Source organism: Acomys russatus, chromosome 26 (assembly GCF_903995435.1).
Source record: "Acomys russatus chromosome 26, mAcoRus1.1, whole genome shotgun sequence".
Lineage (NCBI taxonomy): Eukaryota > Metazoa > Chordata > Mammalia > Rodentia > Muridae > Acomys > Acomys russatus.
The window spans coordinates 41,458,121-41,475,418 of NC_067162.1; the positions used below are offsets into that span (position 1 = coordinate 41,458,121).

At 50.2% G+C, this 17,298-nt stretch overlaps 1 protein-coding gene across 2 annotated transcripts in view; it reads right to left on the minus strand.

Annotated features, from left to right (window-relative positions):
• The window catches only part of Pkd1l2 (polycystin 1 like 2), a 90,290-nt gene that overhangs the window by 45,696 nt on the left and 27,296 nt on the right, over nt 1-17,298 (minus strand). The window contains exons 11-21 of one of the 2 annotated variants that reach the window (XM_051168732.1): nt 16,618-16,825; nt 14,391-14,511; nt 13,218-13,359; nt 11,599-11,775; nt 8,676-8,821; nt 7,917-8,108; nt 6,935-7,066; nt 4,590-4,772; nt 3,062-3,186; nt 1,516-1,639; nt 246-377 (exon numbers count right to left, since the gene is read on the minus strand). In XM_051168732.1, coding sequence (XP_051024689.1) covers nt 246-377; nt 1,516-1,639; nt 3,062-3,186; nt 4,590-4,772; nt 6,935-7,066; nt 7,917-8,108; nt 8,676-8,821; nt 11,599-11,775; nt 13,218-13,359; nt 14,391-14,511; nt 16,618-16,825 — 1,682 coding nt within the window. Of the gene's footprint in view, nt 1-245; nt 378-1,515; nt 1,640-3,061; nt 3,187-4,571; nt 4,773-6,934; nt 7,067-7,916; nt 8,109-8,675; nt 8,822-11,598; nt 11,776-13,217; nt 13,360-14,390; nt 14,512-16,617; nt 16,826-17,298 lie in introns of both variants that reach the window. The other variant, XM_051168731.1, reaches the window with a different exon arrangement.

Sequence of the window (17,298 nt, forward strand, 5' to 3'; positions counted from 1 at the left end):
AACATTTGGTTTGTGCCGTGATTAGAATTCCACCCAACAGGGTTATAACCCCAGGAGAACCTGTCATACACCAGAGATGTGTGAATGGTCACATGCATATGGGTTTAAGTTGAATCCAATGTTTAATAGTGCAAGGGGCACTCCAAGTGGTTTCTCTCTTTAACCACTGTTTTCACAACTGGCTCAAACCAAGCTGAAGAGAAAGCTGAGTGCTGTCCGACTGCTGCTAACATCGTGGTGCCTACCTCGATATTCTGTGACAGGTTCTTCACTGGGATGGCATGGCCACTGGGGCTGGTCAGGTGGAGTCCACCCACAGTTCCACTGACATCAAACCGGCTTCCGGAAGGGAAGGGGTTCTGTGAGAAACTCACCATCTGAAAGGCAAGTGCAAGAAGCACTGATGAGGGGTGACAAGCCCTGTGGAAGCACGCGATCCTAGTGAGCAGCCCTTGCTCTATGGGGTGATGCAGGACCCCCCCCTTTAGCTGATGATGCCTTCTAGAGATGTGGTCTCAGAGGGCTGGCCCCATGTATCAGCAAGTCTTTCTTCCCCCAGAGTTGACAGAATCAGTTCTCCACACCTTCAGTTTTATGACCGTGGACTCAACTAAATGTCGACTGAAAATATTTGGGGGAAAAAATTGCATCTGTACTAATGGGTACTGATTTTTTTCCCTTGCTGTTCTCCTAAATAATACATTAGCATTAACTATTTACCTAGCATTTACATTGTATAAAAACTGTTACAAGCAACCCTGACTTGGTTTAACATATACACAGAGGTGTAGGCTGAGCATGGTGGCAGTGCCTTTAACCTCAGCCCTCAGAAGGCAGATGGAGGCAGATCTCTGTGAGTTCAAGGCCAGCTTCATCTACATAGTGAATTCCGGACCAGCCAAGACTCAATATAGTGAGTCTCCCTTCCTTCCTTCCTTCCTTCCTTCCCCACCCCCTGCCCTGTGTGTGTGTGTGTGTGTGTGTGTGTGTGTGTGTGTGTGTGTGTACATGTGAGGCTGTGTGTACCTTCTGCATGACTACTCTACCACACTATATAAAGGACTGAGCAGCCACAGCTTTGAAACTCATGCTCATGACATTCTAGAAACTAACCCCATGGGTACCAGGGGCGGCAAGAAGTGTCTAAGAGAAAGATGCTGGTCTATTTTCACCAGTATTCAGGGGAATTAGATGTGCCTTCATGTGGGATGGAAGGATCCCTGGTCTTTTACATCCTAGTTACAGAGGGAAGTCTGCAGAACCTCACTATCAACACACGAAGCCAAGGCCGCTGGAGGAAACTTGCAGCCTGCTGGAATAGGATGAATTTGTGTGTACAGAGCTGAGGGGGTCTGCGTCCACTTGTGTTCCTGGCTGTGGCTCTGGTAAGACCCTGAACCGCATTTGTAAAGGATGGGGGAGGGGCGTGGCTACTAGCACCATCAATGAGCAAGTGCAAGGGTCTGCACTTGACACATTATAAAGGCTGTCTCCGAGGAGGCATTGCCGGGTTACCCTTATGTCCACAGGCTCCTGGCTGTCCTCCCTAAGGCGGAGAGAGGTGGCAGGCAGGGTGAAGTTCACAGAGTCATTGGTGGCAGTATGCACTGACGAGCCTTGCCAATTCCGTGGCTGAATTCTGAGCACAGAGTGAGAAAAGGAAGAAAGTTGGTGTTTGAGGAGGAACCCCAGTTTGTGCAGGGAGAGGGACTATGGGCTCCACTTTACTGTCAGGGATGGCTGTACTTTGTGTTCAGCAGCTTCTGTGTTTCAAACAGAAGCCACATCGGAAGCTGCTGGCGCCCCTGTGTGGATCGGAGGTCCATGTTTTCAGAGCTGAATTCTGCTTATGGAATCTGCCACTGGGACCCAAGAGAACAATCCTGGTATGAGGAGTCAAGGAGCCTCCATCTTGCCTACTGGCCAGGGAGTAGCACTGAGGGGTGTCTGTGTGTGTGTGTGTGTGTGTGTGTGTGCACCTGTGTGGTGTGTGTGGTGTGTGTGGTGTGGTGTGTGGTATATGTGTGTATATGTGTGTGGTGTGTGTGGGCTGTGTGTATGTGTGTGTGGTGTGTGGTGTGTGTGTGTGTGTGGTGTATATGTGTATGTATGTGCTATGTGTGTGCTATATGTATGTATGTGTATGTGTGTGTGTGTGTGTGTGTGTGGTATGTGTGTGTTTTCTTCTAGTTGGACATGCTCTTTACCATCTTGTATCAGTTAATGGCCCTAAGACTAGGCCCACTAACATTCCACAAGAAAGCTCACAAGGCTTGTGGGGCCCAGAGAAACATAAGTCTCCTCCCATCCCCAACGACATATAAGCAGGCAATAATTGCTGAGAAGTGGGTCTCTTCCCTTTGATGCTGTAGCCACCCATAAGCTGCCTACATCCTGTAGCTAACCTCATTAAGTACCCAAGCTAGACTTGGGTGACATTATTTCTTTGTTCTGTTGTTTCCCTCTGTATGTGGGTGAATTAAAATAGTTGCCCCAGGCTGGCCGTAGTGGCTCACTTGCCTACATCCCCAGCACAGAGGCAGGGGCAGAGTGATTCCTGCAATTCTGAGACCGGCCTGATCTACATAGGTCAGCCAAGGCTACACAGAGAGACCCTGCCTCAACAAATAAATACATCAATACATCAAAGCAACTCCCCTGGAAAACACACACAACAGAAAGGATCCTGAAACCACAGTCAGTGCTCACTGACACAAACCTTCCTGGGAAATCTCAAGGTAAGTAGGCCTGGGATTGCCACAGACTTTCCATTGACAATGGGATAGCCAGGACCACCCAGGACACAGTGAGGATCGCGTGTGTGAGGAGGTGGTCCCACTCATTAGCCCCGTTACCTGCACAGCTCAGGTGACTCTAACACTGGCCTTAGCCCTCCATACAAATACCTACCATGGTGAGAAGATTCTACTACACCCATACGCCAGGCCCAGGTCCCAGTACTTCTCCAGCCCAAAGACTGGCCTCCTGACCCTGCCTTGGGTAGCTTGGGATGTGGGTTAGGGCATCAACTTTCTTGGGTATGCACAGTGCAGCTCAGTACCTGTCTGTGTACACAGAGATGGAGGGCGTGGCCAGGATGGCCGGAAGGCCCCCTGGCAATGTCCCCAGTAGAAGAGCAGTCTGCAAATGGTCCACAATCTGAAGCAGCTGGGACCCAATGAGAGCCTGGAATGAATGGAAGCAGAACACTACTTCTATGTTGTGGGACTATGGGCCGTCACCACAGCCCCCCTTGGCTACTGTCACCAGGTAAGCATGGGACTCTTAGCAGGGACTAGGAGAGGCCAGGGAAGTGACAGACCATGACAGCCCTGCAGGTCATAGGCAAAGCAGGCATCTACAAAATCCAAACCATTTGCCTGACTCCCGTGGGCTCTTCCACCCTCACGGCAGCTCCATGAGGCAAATGTTTTCCCTCCCCTTGGCAGAAGAGAGGAGAGAACACAGAAAGGAGATGACTCAGGAAAGTCACATGTTGGTGAGATGAACCAGGCCTCTCGAGAAATCTAGCTCTGGGGTCCATATAAAGAGGCATCATGCTGTGTGTGTGTGTGTGTGTGTGTGTGTGTGTGTGTGTGTGTGTGTGTGTGTGACTCTGCACCGCAGGTGCCTATGCATGGCTTAGGTCTTACTCCAGGAGAGGCAAGAACCACAGGAAAAGCCCAGATTCCTGCCAATTAGGACACGTTTGGTGCCCAATAGTTGGTTCAGTGGGTAAGGTGCTTGCAACTAAGCCTGGTGACCCGAGTCCCATCCCAGGGATTCATGTGCACAGGAGTAATGTGAGAACTTCATCGCATGTGGTGGAAGGAGAGAATCAGTCCCCATGGGTTGTCCTCTGACCTCCACATGCATTCTGTGTCGTGTGCGCCCCTTGAATAAATAAATATTTTTTAAAAATGTTTGACACATCCTTATGATGACAAACAAGGCTAGGAAGGGTGTGCATATACTAGTGGATAAAGAATGATCTTGGGAGTCTGTTTAGTATCTGAACGTGTGAGACATCTTTGCATATGCCTGTCTTTCAGTTCTCTTAGAATAGGAAAGGTGGTCCGTGGGATAGAGGACTGTGGAGCAGTTACCATTAGGCTTTGTGGCTCTGCCATGATGCTGCCCTGAAAGACAGTCCTCTAAGGCCCACTGGTGACTCTGGGGGTCACACCTGTCCTTTCTCTCTTGTTCTGTGTGGCTGATTCCTAGAGACATTCCATAGTTTGGTTACAGGAAGTAGGATATTGCCCAAAGTGGTTCATATAACCTGTCCAGCGGACAGCTGATGGGGTAAGTCAGAGTGCCTCCAGGTACAGATGAGGGAAGGAAACTTGGGGAAGAGGGGTGGCTTGGCTCCCAAGTGACAGGTGGGATTCACTGAAGGCAACACCCCTGTTCTGTGTGCTGTTCATTCACTGCTTTCTAGAACCTTCCTCCCAGCTTCCAAGAGGCACTGTAACCTCTGCACCTGTTTCCTCATATGTGGGCTCTCAAGAAGGAATCACCTAGCAACGCTGGCATGAGCTGGACTTGCAGTGTGTGGACGAGGTCTGCACCTGGTCCAGAGCACCCACCTGGCTGCTGCTGGCCTCCATGGGCTCTTCTGATCCATGGCTGACAGAAGCTTCCAGTACACTCCCCACTGCCTGAAGCATGGCCCTGGTGGCTTCCTGGCGTCTATGATCCTCAGGAGGAACCTTGGCACTGGCTGCCAACAGGGCTTCAGTGGAATGCTGCAGAGCCCGGCTGGCCTCCCACTGGGATCACCCAAAGAAGGAAAAATACTGTGAGTCCCTGCCTGGGATGGCACCATTTAAAGAACAAGAAGTGTATTGAAGGGGGTGTGGGAGAGACCCAAGCCAGGGAAGAGCTACACCAGAGCCTGACTTAAAACTGGCTTCTCTCCCCTGACTGGAATTGCAGTTCTTCTGGGAGAGAACCCTGGTCTGCCGCCTCTGAATCTTTCACAGGATCCTTTGCATAATGTCCTACACAAGACAGACACTTGGCAACATTTGCTGATGAGCGGGGTGGAGAATGGATAGAGGATGGATGAGTGGGGGGACAGATGGAAGGTGGATGACAGGTGGACAATAGGTGGACTGAGGATGGATAGATGAAAAATGGGCAGAGGACAAATGAAGAATGAGGGGGTTGATAGAGAAAGGAGATCTGGATGGAGGGTGGACGGATGGAGAGTGGGGTGGATGGAGGGTAGATGGTTGGACATAACACTCATACCAAGTTTGTAAATGTATATGTGCTTGTAAAAATTACTTGTTTAATGTCTAGGTGCCCCAGTAGCTGGGAAGCACTATGAGGTCCATGTGTGTGGGTGTTCAATATGTGCCGCACACACAGGCATTCCAGAGGTATTCGTAGAATGAGTGAATTAGTGTAAGCACAAATGCACAGAAATGGGGATAGGAGATATAGGAAGGGGTGTGTCTATGCAAGGGTGCATAACACAGACAAACGAGCAGATGGGGTGGGAACGGAAGTGTCCCATCAACACCCTGGCACAGTTCCCGCTGTGCTGGCTTCGGGCTGGGAGATCTGTGAGGACAGGCCTCCTGGGAGAGCAGCCGGGCAGGATCAGGGCACTTTCCCCTCTCTGTGGCTTTGTGGTGGTTTCGTTTTGATCCTGGGCTGCTGTAACCCCAGGAACGTGGTACTTGGCTATAATTCTTCAGGAAGAGGATCTTGAAGCAAGAGTTTGAGTGTAAGTCATTGATTTGAAGGTGACCCCTGGGAACGTTCTGGAGGAGTGGACGCATGAGAGAGGGAAGGAGTGGGGGTTGAAGGAAAATAGTCCCCATAGGTCCACAGGGAGTGGCACTATCAGGAGGTGTGACCTTGTTGAAGGAAGTGTGTCACTGTAGGGGTGATCTTTGAGGTCTCCTATGTTCAAGCTACACTCTGTGGTTCACAATCTTCTGCTGCCTGCAAACCAAGATGTAGAACTCTCTCCGTTCCTCCAACGCCATGTCTGCCTGCATGCTTCCCGCCATGATGATGATGGACTAGACCTCTGAACACTGTAAGCCAGGCCCGATGAAATGCTTTCCTTTATAAGAATTGTCATGGCCATGGTGTCTCTTCACAGCAATAAAACCATAACTAAGAGAGATGGGTCAGAGGTCAACGCAGAAGGTATGATCGAGCCTGTTGAGGTTTGATCTGGGGTTCAGTCCTGCTCAGGGCTTACCCACCAAAAGTGTCCAGACACTGAGGTACATGTGCCCCAGACCCACCAGCCACTGAGCACTGAGTGAACCCCCTGCCACAAGAGCAAGAGAGAGAGTTCTGAGGGTCAGGGAGACCCCAGGCTAGAACGGCAGAAGCCAGCAGCTGCATGCTAGCGTGATACACAGTGGGTCAACAGCAATATCTGGACTCACACTTGGGACCCACCAGTGGGCAGCAAGCACATAGCCCTTTAGCCCAGTGTGAAGCACCAGGGCCTGCATTGGAGCACCTTCCCTTGCTCCACCCAGGAAGGACTCTTAGAAAAAAGGGGGCTGAAGAGATGGTTCAGTGGTTAAGAACACTGACTGCTCTTCCAGAGGTCCTGAGTTCAATTCCCAGCAACCACATGGTGGCTCATAACCATCTATAATGTGATCTGATGCCCTCTTCTGGTCTGCAAGGGTACAAGCAGGCAGAGCAATGTATACATAATAAATAAATAAATAAATAAATAAATAAATAAATAAATAAATAAATCGTAGAAAGAAAGAAAGAAAGAAAAAGAAAAAAGATGGCAAAAAAAAAAAAAAAAGATGGCAGAAGTCTTGTAGCCCCAGGACAGCACCATAACTGAGGGACTTCTTTGATCATCTATCCCCTAATGAGTCGCCACCCCCACACCAGGGAAGAATGTGTGCAATAGCCTGGCTCAGCCAGGGGAAATTCTCACCTGGGCCACAGGGGTGAGTTCCTCGCTGAGGTGAGTCACCTCTCTCAGCGCCTCAGCCAAACCTTGGACCCTCTGCATGTTCTCTAGGCCAGTGGTGACCAGGGACAGTGATCTCAGCAGAAGCTCTCTGACCTTGGCACAGAGGGAGAAAGGCCAGGAGGGAAGCTGAATTCCAAAGGCTCTGGGGAGGCATTTTGGAAGAATCTGGGGTCCCAGGAATGACCAGGCTCATTCAGACTCTGTAGATCTGGATGCGTGGCAGACAGGATAACAACCAAAAGATACCCACATCTGGGTCTTAGAAACCCGTGACCACGTTGCCCCACAGAGAAAACATGCTTTGGTAAAATCATTCTGAAAATATAGTTCAGTTCAGCACCTTCAAATGGGGACATCATTTGGCAGTTACAGGTGGGAACAGTGAAATCACAAGGGTCTCTACAAGAAACAGGGCAGGAACATTGGTGAAGGAGATGGGTGATGCACACAAAGGTGGGAAGAAGAGGAGAGGAGAGGGTTTCAAAAATGTACTAAGGGGGTGCTGGGGTGATAGCTCAGTTAGTAACACACTTGGTATGCAAGTATGGAGACCTATGATTGGTCTCCTAGCCCAGGGCTGATGATGACCTCTAGAAGCTAGAAAAAGTCAGGAGTACATTTCCCCTACAGGCTCCAGAAGGTTCCCAGCCTTGCCAAAGCATGCCTGATCTGGGCCAACTCACTGTCCTCCTCTGGTCCTCAGTTTTGTCATCTTTGGTGTGAGGGAGCTGGAGCGAGGCTCTCAGCTTCCCATCAGGTTCCAGAAGGCTCCATGGAGTTGAGCCCAGAAAGTGGGATACTAATAAATAGGGTCTTTCCTTCCCTGGATGTCCCAGGAAGTGACAGTGACCAATGGGAGGCACACAAAGGCTCCTCTGATTCACCAGCCCCGCCCCCACCCCAAGAAGCCACGTGCAGACCTTAAAGGACCCATGTCACTCACCTTCTGCTTGACACCCATTCTAAGCTGCCCAGCACCTGGGCTCTGGTCCTCCTGGTTAAGCTCAGAGGACACAGCCTTGGCCAATAGGAGAAGCTGTTCATGCCCACTCTCATCTTGCAGAGCCGTGGTGATTCTCTCTGACACAATATTTTGGAATGTCACCTCTTCAACACCGGTGTCACCGTGTCCCACCTGACAGGGAAGCCAGAAATGAGCTCAGTGGTCTTTATTCAAGAAGCTGGCTCCTCAAGTCATGGGTCTGGGAGCAGAGCAGACCTTGTAGAAGGGCACTCACACTTCCTGAGGCTGGAGGGTGCCTGGACCCATTTATGGTACCAGGCAGCGGATGGCTTCCACCCCCACAGCTTGGGCAAACCTCTAGCTGCTCGCTCCCTCCTCTCCGTCCCTCCCCCCCCCCCAACCACACCTGCACCTGCCCAGATCTCTGCCACCTCATCCCTGTCCTAACTCATCCCTGAGCTCTTCTGTTCCCTCTTGCCCCTGCTCCCAGGATCTCCCCATACTCCGGCTACTAAGTCATAAGATACACAAAGGCAGCGCTTGTATCTGTGGCTGTATCCTCAGGACTTGGCACACAGGGGGATCGGTGCTTTGTAAATATTTGTGGAAGGAATGACCGAATAGGCGATTCATCACCTGTGCCCTCAGCTGCCTCCACATGCCTTGTAGTTCTTGTAGTTCATTTGGGTGGAGAGATGCATCCCAGTACAGAAACACGAGCCATCAATTGCCACCCACCTTAACTGCCACTTGGGTCTGCTCTCTGTCTCCTGCCTGGTTGGTGACAGAGATGACCACTGTCGAGACAAAGCCATCCTTTTCTTTTCCAAGTGGTAGGTACACAGCAGGCAGGCTTGGTTTGGGGCCACAGTGGAGGCAGGAACCTGGTAAAAATGGAATTAGAGCAATTAGGAGGGCAGAGCCAAACCCATGTCCACAGAGACAGAGAAGCCCTAGCTACTGAAGGTGTGGCAGCCACTCTGGAAACCCACAGGGTTTGGGAGAAGGCCACCACACAGGTTTCTGTACCTTCAGAATAATTTCTCTGATGTGTGTGACAAATTGAGGGACCTTCACCCCATTTTCAAGTGGGTTTTGGTTTTTTGTTTGTTTGTTTATTTTTGTTGCTTTGGTTTGGCTTTTAAACTTTTAAAAATTAGATTATTTTTATTTTGTGTGTAGGTGTTTTCCCCATGTTTATCTGCGCATCATATGCATGCCTGGTGCCTAAGGAGGTCAGAAGAGGGCATTGGATCCCCTGGAACTGGAGCTACAGACGTTTGTGAGATACCATGTGGGTGCTGGGAATAGAACCCGGGTCCACTGAAGGAGCTACAAGTGCTCTTAACTGCTGAGCCATCTCTTCAGCCCAAAGGCGCTTTGTTTTGGTTTTGGTGATTTTTGTTTCTTTAATGTGGTAAAAACAAATGACAATATGAACAAAAAGAAGTCATAGGGTGACGGTAGAGAAAGGAATAGCAAGAGGAAGAGAAACAGACCCCCAAAACTCCCCTTGGAAGAGAGCACACCTCTTCAGGAACCAGCAAACTAAGCTGGGTGAGTTTGGTTTGGTTTTAAGTCTTTGTGTGTGTGTGTCTGTGTGTGTGTGTGTCTGTGTGTGTGTGTGTGTGTGTAATATGTGTGATGTGATGTGGTGTGGGGTGTGTGATGTGGGTGGCATGGGGGGGTGATGTGTTGTAATATCTGAGTGTGTGTGTGTGTGTATGTGATGTGTGTGTGTTCGTGTGAGTGATAGGAGTACCCACATATCATGGCACATGTATGGAGTGCAGAGGATAGCTTCATGGTGTTAGTTTTCTCCTAAAACCCTTATGTGGGTCTGAGGATTAAACTCAAGTCCCAGGCCAAAGCAGCAAGCACCTGTACCCACAGAGCTACCGAGTCATCCCATTGTTGTGTTTGTTTGTTTGTTTGTTGCTATTTACTTGTGGTTTTACTGGGTTTGTTTTGTTTTCCTGAGACAATGTCTCACTCTACAGTTCAGGCTGGCCTAGAACTCACCGTGGAGCCCAGGCTGATTTGGAGCTCAAGGCAGTCCTCCTGGCCCAGCCTCTCAAGTGCGGGGACTGTAGCCATGAGCCACCGCCCTTGGTGCCCACCTTAGTTTTCTAATGTGTTTTCACAGGGGTGGGAGTGGAATCCAGGGCCTCACACATGTAAGCACTCCAGACAAGCACTCTCCTGTGGACTTTCACCAGCCTCACAGCACCTTGTCCCTATGTCTCAAACAACACTCCCCGGTGGTACACGTCTTGGTTTACCAGTTGTCTCTGCTACTATATGCTAAAGGGCATGAAGGTAATGACTTCCTCTGCTGTGTTCACCGCTACACACTTAGCATCCAGAACACAGCCTGGCATTTGGATGAATTTTTTTTTTCCCCTTAAAGGAGACTCACATACCACAGGAGTCTCCAGTCACTGTGTAGTGTGCAGACAATTGTGACACTATTGGCTTGCAACGGAATACTCACTGTTGTGTGGCCACACCTCCTTAACTTGTTGCTCAGCTGTGTGAGATGGGAGTTGGGGACAAAAATGTGGTGGTGGTGGGGGCAGGGAATGGCCTCTCCTTTTTGGTGCAGAGAGGAGGAGCAGTTGGAAATGGAGCCTAATTGCCTTGTTTGTCTTCTCTTTTTCTTTCCACACTCAGAACCAGTCATTGCCTTCTTCGCAGCCCGGCATTTGCATATGCTTTGACAGGGTACCCCGTGAAAACTATACTCCCTCAGAAAGGCTTACACCCACCACTCCCTGGTCAAGGTACACTGTCTATGTCATGTCGTGTCTGGGGCAGGATATTGCAGAGTATGCCAGCACCACTCATGGTGCCTCAGTGTGGAAGAAAGTTCTGCTTTGGCTAAGGCCCACACAGAGCTTGTGTGACAGTCCCCAAACGCCCAGGTCCACAGGGAGAACCAACGGCCACCAAAATGGAATAGTAAATGGAGTGAGCTGCCCCAGGCCACCCATCCCTTCATAGTCACTGCTGTTCTGAAACTGCAATTTTCATGACTGGCATGGCTGACTGTGTTGGGTGTCATGCAGTGTAGGAAAGATCTCTGATGGTCACCCTCTGTGAACCTTCGCAGAAAGAAAAGAAAAGAAAATGCTCTTTGATATCTTTGAAATTTTCTTTGTCCCATGGCACTGTCATTCTCTGCTGTCATTTACAAGTCAGGGTCAGTCAAAGTGCTGAAAATTCTGTGAGCCAGATCCGGCTCTGTCTTCCCAGATAGCTCCAAATCCAGACTCTCAAAGAGTCAGAGTCACAGCTTCTCTCTCTCTCTCTCTCTCTCTCTCTCTCTCTCTCTCTCTCTCTCTCTCTCTCTCTCTCTCTCTCTCTCTCGGACTATGGCCTGGTATGGTATGACCTGTTGGGACTCTTTGTTCATTTAACCCTCTCATATACCCTACACTGAGACAAAGTCATTGTGTCCTCTGGGCTTGGTTACATGCTGTCCTTCTGGTGTGATGACTGGACTGGTGTTTTGTGGTGACCAAGGCTTAGGAGTCCCTCATCCAGTCTGACCCCCTCATTACAGAACATACTCTAACACAGGTCCCTGACAGGGACAGTCCCCATTGTTGGAGAAGATGAGCCTAGGGGCTGAGGGAAGAGCAGAGTCTTTAGCTAGTACCTGTCTGCAGACAGAAGCAGTACTCCATGGGGCCCGGGGCTGTGGAGGTGTTGCACGAGAGAGCGAAGCTTGTCAGTACAGTACCCTCCTCCGGGGCTATTGTGCAGGCAGGGACCTCAGGTCGAGGTAGCGTACTGATCACATAGGTATCTTCCCCATAGGAATGGCTTGTCAGAGCTGGAAAGTGAAGATTTGTTATGTTTAGGGGACTGTGTGTCCAAAAACCCAACACAACCTGGGGAGCTTGTTAAACAAAGATTTCCAGGCCATCTGCAGACCCACAGCCTCTGGCCTCTCTGGAGATTCTGGGGTGGGCCCCAAATACTCATATCTAACAGTTATCTCCAATGCAGAGACCCAGGGACTCACTTTGAAACAATGGGCAGTGAGAGGAGAGACTCAGACATATGGAGGCTAGAGTTCTGCTATTACTGTCCTAGTGGCCTTGGATTTAACCTCTGTCGTCTGTAAGGCGGAGCCAATAATAACTTCCTCATAGCAACTTCATGAGCAGCTTACTCAGAAGCCAGCGAGGAACAGAGCTGGCAGCCGGAAGCAGGTGGACCCTACCCAGAAGCAATCTCTTTCCATCCTCACCCTCAGCATCATGAGGCCCTGTCTGTCCAGCGGCAATGTACACTTGGCCTGGCACAGTCACAGAGTTTAAAAAGAGCACGTGGATGCAGGAGCTGAGCAAAGGAGATTTTTTTTTTTTTTTTTTTTTTTTAAGATTTATTTATTAAGTATACAGTGTTCTGCCTGCACATACACTAGCAGGCCAGAAGAGGGCACAAGATCTCACAATAGATGTTTGTGAGCCACCATGTGGTTTCTGAAAATTGAACTCAGGACCTTTGGAAGACCAGGCAATGCTCTTAACCACTGAGCCATCTCTCCAGCCCATCTTTTTTTTTTTTAATGACTTATTTATTTTATGTGCTTTGGTGTTTTGCCTGTATATACATCTATGAGAAGGTGTCAGACCCCTACAAGTGGAGTTACAAACAGTTGTGAGCTGCCATGTGGGTGCTGGGAATTGAACTCTGTCTCTGGAAGAGCAGCCAGTGCTCTTAACAGCTGCACCATCTTTCCAGCCTGTTCCTCCAGCCCCCAGCACACACACACACACACACAAAGGAGAATCTTAATTGGTTATAACTGATGTTTTGGTTTAAATCAGTTGAGAAGGCCTGAGGTAGAGCAGCAGGTACGCCCACTGAACAAGTGCCCGCCTCAGTTTGCCTGGCTCTGGGTGCTCTGTGGGCTGCGTTAGGAAATACAGGATCAGCAGCCAGCACAGGTGGTACTTACCCACCAGCCTAGCACTTAGGAAATGTAGAGACAAAGTAAGTGTAGCCATCCTTGTTTTGTGACTGTTTGAACACTGAGCTCATTTTAATGACTAAGCTCCTCCTGGTAGGGCATACAGGTTGACTGGGGGGTGATCAGCTTGTCACCCCTGAAGAAACTGAGGCACCAAGAAGTCAAATCCTTTGCCCCAAATCTCCCAGGCAGAAAGTCCGTATATACCCTGCTCCATGCTAGGCCATAGTCTCTTATTTTAGTGTTTCCAAGTTTGTCTTGGTTCCTTGACAAGAGACAGGGTGCCAGCGTCTCACCTGTGACCCGGATGCGAATAACAGGCCCCCAGGTCTGCAGGAAGCTGCTGTTCAGCAACAGCATAGAGGAGTTGCTGAGAAGGAGGGTCAGCGAGCGTGGCCAAAATCCTCTGAGTCTGCAGACAACTGGGAGGGGCTCAGCCTGCAAGAGAACAGCCCTCAGGGCCCTGGAGTCTAGTAGGTAGATGGCTAGACATCCTCAGTCCCCTGGCTTCCAACTCCCCGGGCCTGTCAAATTTCTCTCTGATGAGCAAATGGTGGGCACTGCTGCTACCCAGGAGGTCAGTAAAAAGTCAGTATCCAGCTTTGCCTCTTGTCCGAGTTCAGGGTCCAAGAAAAGGAGGCTGAGGAGGCATGTATGTGCACATCACTTATGCAGTGAGGAGTCTTAGGAGGGATGTGTGGGTACCTCCCCTATGGAGGGAGGAGCCTGAGGAAGGATGTGTGTAGGTCACCTATGGAGGGAGGAGCCTAAGGAAGGATGTGTACAGGCCACTTACTGAGGAAAGAGGAATGCATGCAGGTCACTTGTGGAGGGTGGACTCACTGTGGAATCATCCAGGCAAGTAAACCAGGCAGAGAAGGGAGTGTGAGCAAGTGGTTTTAAGAAGAATCCTTCTAGCTGGGCCTGGTGGTGCACGCCTTTAATCTCAGCACTTGGGAGGCAGAGGCAGGTAGATCACTATGAGTTCGAGGGGCAGCCTGGTCTACAAAGCAAGTCTAGGACAGCCAAGACTACACAGAGAAACCTTGTCTCAAAAAATAAAAATAAATAAATAAATAAATAAATAAATAAATAAAATAAAAAGAAGCATCCTTCTGAGTGTGGCCCTGTGGGGCCTTGGGCATGAGAGGTGTGCTGCAGAAATGTCCTTCCTTTGGGCAAGGGTGCTGGGTTGTTAGACTTTCCTGTCCATCAGTTGTAGGCCGCAAGCCTCCTGAATAGCAGCTGGTGATGTATGCATCCTGGGAAGGGGCTCAGACTGAGGGCAACAGTGTCAGCCTCCCCATAGGCTTGGCTCTTTTGTATCCATTCACCTATTAGAAATTCCTTCAAATCCCCTTAAAATATGTCCTCTCATCTTCCTGGCTGCCCCCCACCCTGGCTCAGGACCCAGCATGCAACACAAGTCGGGTCCTCTCCGTTTCCACTGAGTGGTTGTGACATCTCACCTTCTCTGATGAGGAGGTGTCTAAGTACCAGCTGAATGTGGCCGCTGGGGTTTCATCTGCCACAGTGGCTGTGAGCAGAATATCTTGGTGAGCTTTCACTGGCCGGCAGTTCTTCTCACAGCTGGCAGGTACAGAGAATAAAGAGAGAAGGGTCCCTTGGGCTTCCTGGCCACTTACCTGCTCTTTGTCCAGTTCTCAAGTCTGCGGAGAGGATGGGGCATGGTCTTTGTCCAAATGAAGGATGAAATAAAAGCCACCAGTGCTCCAACCTAAGCCAAGACAGAGCCTTGGTCTGCAGGCAGGTGACGAGAGTTGGGACATGACCAGATTCACTTGCCACTAAACTTGCTTTGTGTGGAGGAGAAGGCCAGGCCAGGGCCATGGCTTCCAATCCTGACCCTGTCACTTAGAAAGACTTGCCTTGTAGGAGCTGCTTAAACTATAAGATTTTGGTTTTCTTAACTGCAAAGGAAGTGGATAAAGCCAGATGATGTCTGAGATGCTCTTTCGTGCTGATATAAAAGTGACAGTGCCATGGCCTCTGAGATTCTCTTTGGTGCTGATATAAGTGGCAGTGCCGTGGCCTCATAGCACTCATACGGTAGCTCTGAGAGTGACATGTCAGAGCCCCTGGGGCACTTGAGAGCATGCCAGGCTCAGAGGGCTTGCGTGATTGCTCCCTGGTGACATGACTCCTAAGTGGGTGGATGGAACATGAAACGTGTATCAGGATCCAAACCCTGGACCGTCTCTCTTGCTTTTGCTTCGGTGTGTGTGTGTGTGTGTGCGCGCGCGCGCGCGCGTGCGCGCGCACGCATACGCGTGTAATTTTGTCAATAATCACATGGAGGTCAAAGGTGGATTTGGGATGTCTTCTCTCACTCTTCATCTTATTGTTTGAAACAAGGTCTCTTACTGAGACTGCAGATGACTTGCTTGGCTAGACAAGCTAGCCAGCAAGCTCCAGGGATTCCCCCTGTCTCTGCTTCCCCCTGTACTGAACTTAATAGGGCCATGGTACTATGTCTGCTTTTTTACTCGAGTGCTAGGGATTTGAACTTCTGTCCTTGTGCCTGCACAGCAAACGTTTTATCAAATAAGCTGTTGTCTCCACAGCCCCGTGAACCTTCTATATGATGCCATACCCCATCCCTGGAGCCTCTGAGGGTGCTTTGACCTCTGTTGCATGTCTAATGCCTCCCCAGATTGTCTCAGTCTTAATGCCATGACTCCTCCAACCTTCCTTCTTTTCTTGCTAATGTCTATCCTAGTAAAAGCATGCTGGTGGGTTTCTACAGAGCTTCCAGGCCATTCTCAGCTCTCTCTCTCTCCCTCTCCCCCCCCCCCCCCTCTCTCTCTCCAGAGGCAACAAACATCTCAGCTCCTGCCCTCTGGGCTTCTATTTGGGTCCTGCCAGTGGAAAGCATTGGTTTGCAGAAAGCATGCAGCTATTTATTCTTGGGCTACCAAAGAGCTAACGTGGCAGAATCAATGATGCTCTGGTCAAGGCCATGGCTCCACTCTCTCCACCAGCTACAGTTCAGAGGGGATCCTGGTCAGGCCCCCTCTTACCTCTGCAGTCCTAGGAGCCACGTCTTGCCCCACCCTGGTGTAGTCCCGCACTGTTGCCTGCTGTCCTTCACTATTCCTTCACTTCTGTCCCCTCACACCTGAAAGACGATGCTTATCCACCTTTAATTAGTTCTGACTACACGGAGCTATATGCTTCCAGCAGGGACCGAGCTGACAGGCCCACCTACCTCAAGTGCCTGTCTTGACTCCTATAAGATGCTACGCCATCTCCTCGAAGCCCCTTCTATCCTGAGAGCAGAATGTTTGGAAGTAAGCTGTGATCATGCCCCCTCCTTCCCAGAGACCTTGGGTAGTTTTCACCAGAGACTCCTGGGTGAGCGACTTAAATCTGGCATGACCTGCAAGGCCTTGCCTCTCTCTTTCTCCTCCTCCCTACTCCCCTTCTCTGAGTCTCAGTTGAGTTCCACCTTCTACAGTGGAGCTCTTTCTGTCCCCTGAATGGAGAAGTTGTCATAGACTTCTGCTGTCCTGTCATGCCATTTATTGCTGATCCCCAGGCTGCCATCCCTGTGGGAGCAGAGGGGAAGTAGTTGACCCACCCAGGAAGTCCCTCCCCATCTGGAAGTCCCATCCTGACCAGAAGTCCCACCCCTGAGTGGTGCTGGTTGATGGAGAGCATGCCCAGATGCCTCACCTGATTTGAGGCCCAAGTTCCAGGGGAGCAGACACATAGAGGCACTGTTCTGTCTCTTTCTCCAGTTCCTGGTCCCTTAGGATAGCCAAGTGCAGGGTGACAGCAGAGTTGACAGGTGGCAGGCAGGAGGAATGGAGCACCAGCAGCCTTTGGTCTGTGTGGAGCAGGTGCCTCTCCACACAGTCGTTCCACTGCGCCCAGCAATGTCCTGAGAGGGATGGGCAGACAAATGTGGACTTTTCTGGTTTAGCAAGGCTTCTTTCTGTTAATGGTGGTTTTGTTTTGTTGAGACAAGATCTGGCTGCACAGCCCAGGGCTAGCCTGACACTCTCAATTTTCCTGCTTCTGCCTCCTGACCGCCAGGTCTACAGGGCTGAGCAACCATGCCCAACCTCCAGTTGTCCTGTGTCTGTGTGTGTGTGTGTGTGTGTGTGTGTGTGTGTGTGTATACACGGGTGCACATGTCATGGGTGCATGTCGAGGGCAGAGGACCACTTGAAGGAGTCTGTTTTTTCCTTCCACCATGTGGGCTCCAAGAGATTAAAATCAACTTGTTAGGCTTGGCGGCAAGCACTTTTGCCTGCTGAGCCATCTCACTAGCCCTGATTACTCCAATTTTTAAACTTTTTTTCAGTTATGAAAGTAGCCACAGGAGAAGACAAAGACCGGAAGCACTGTTTA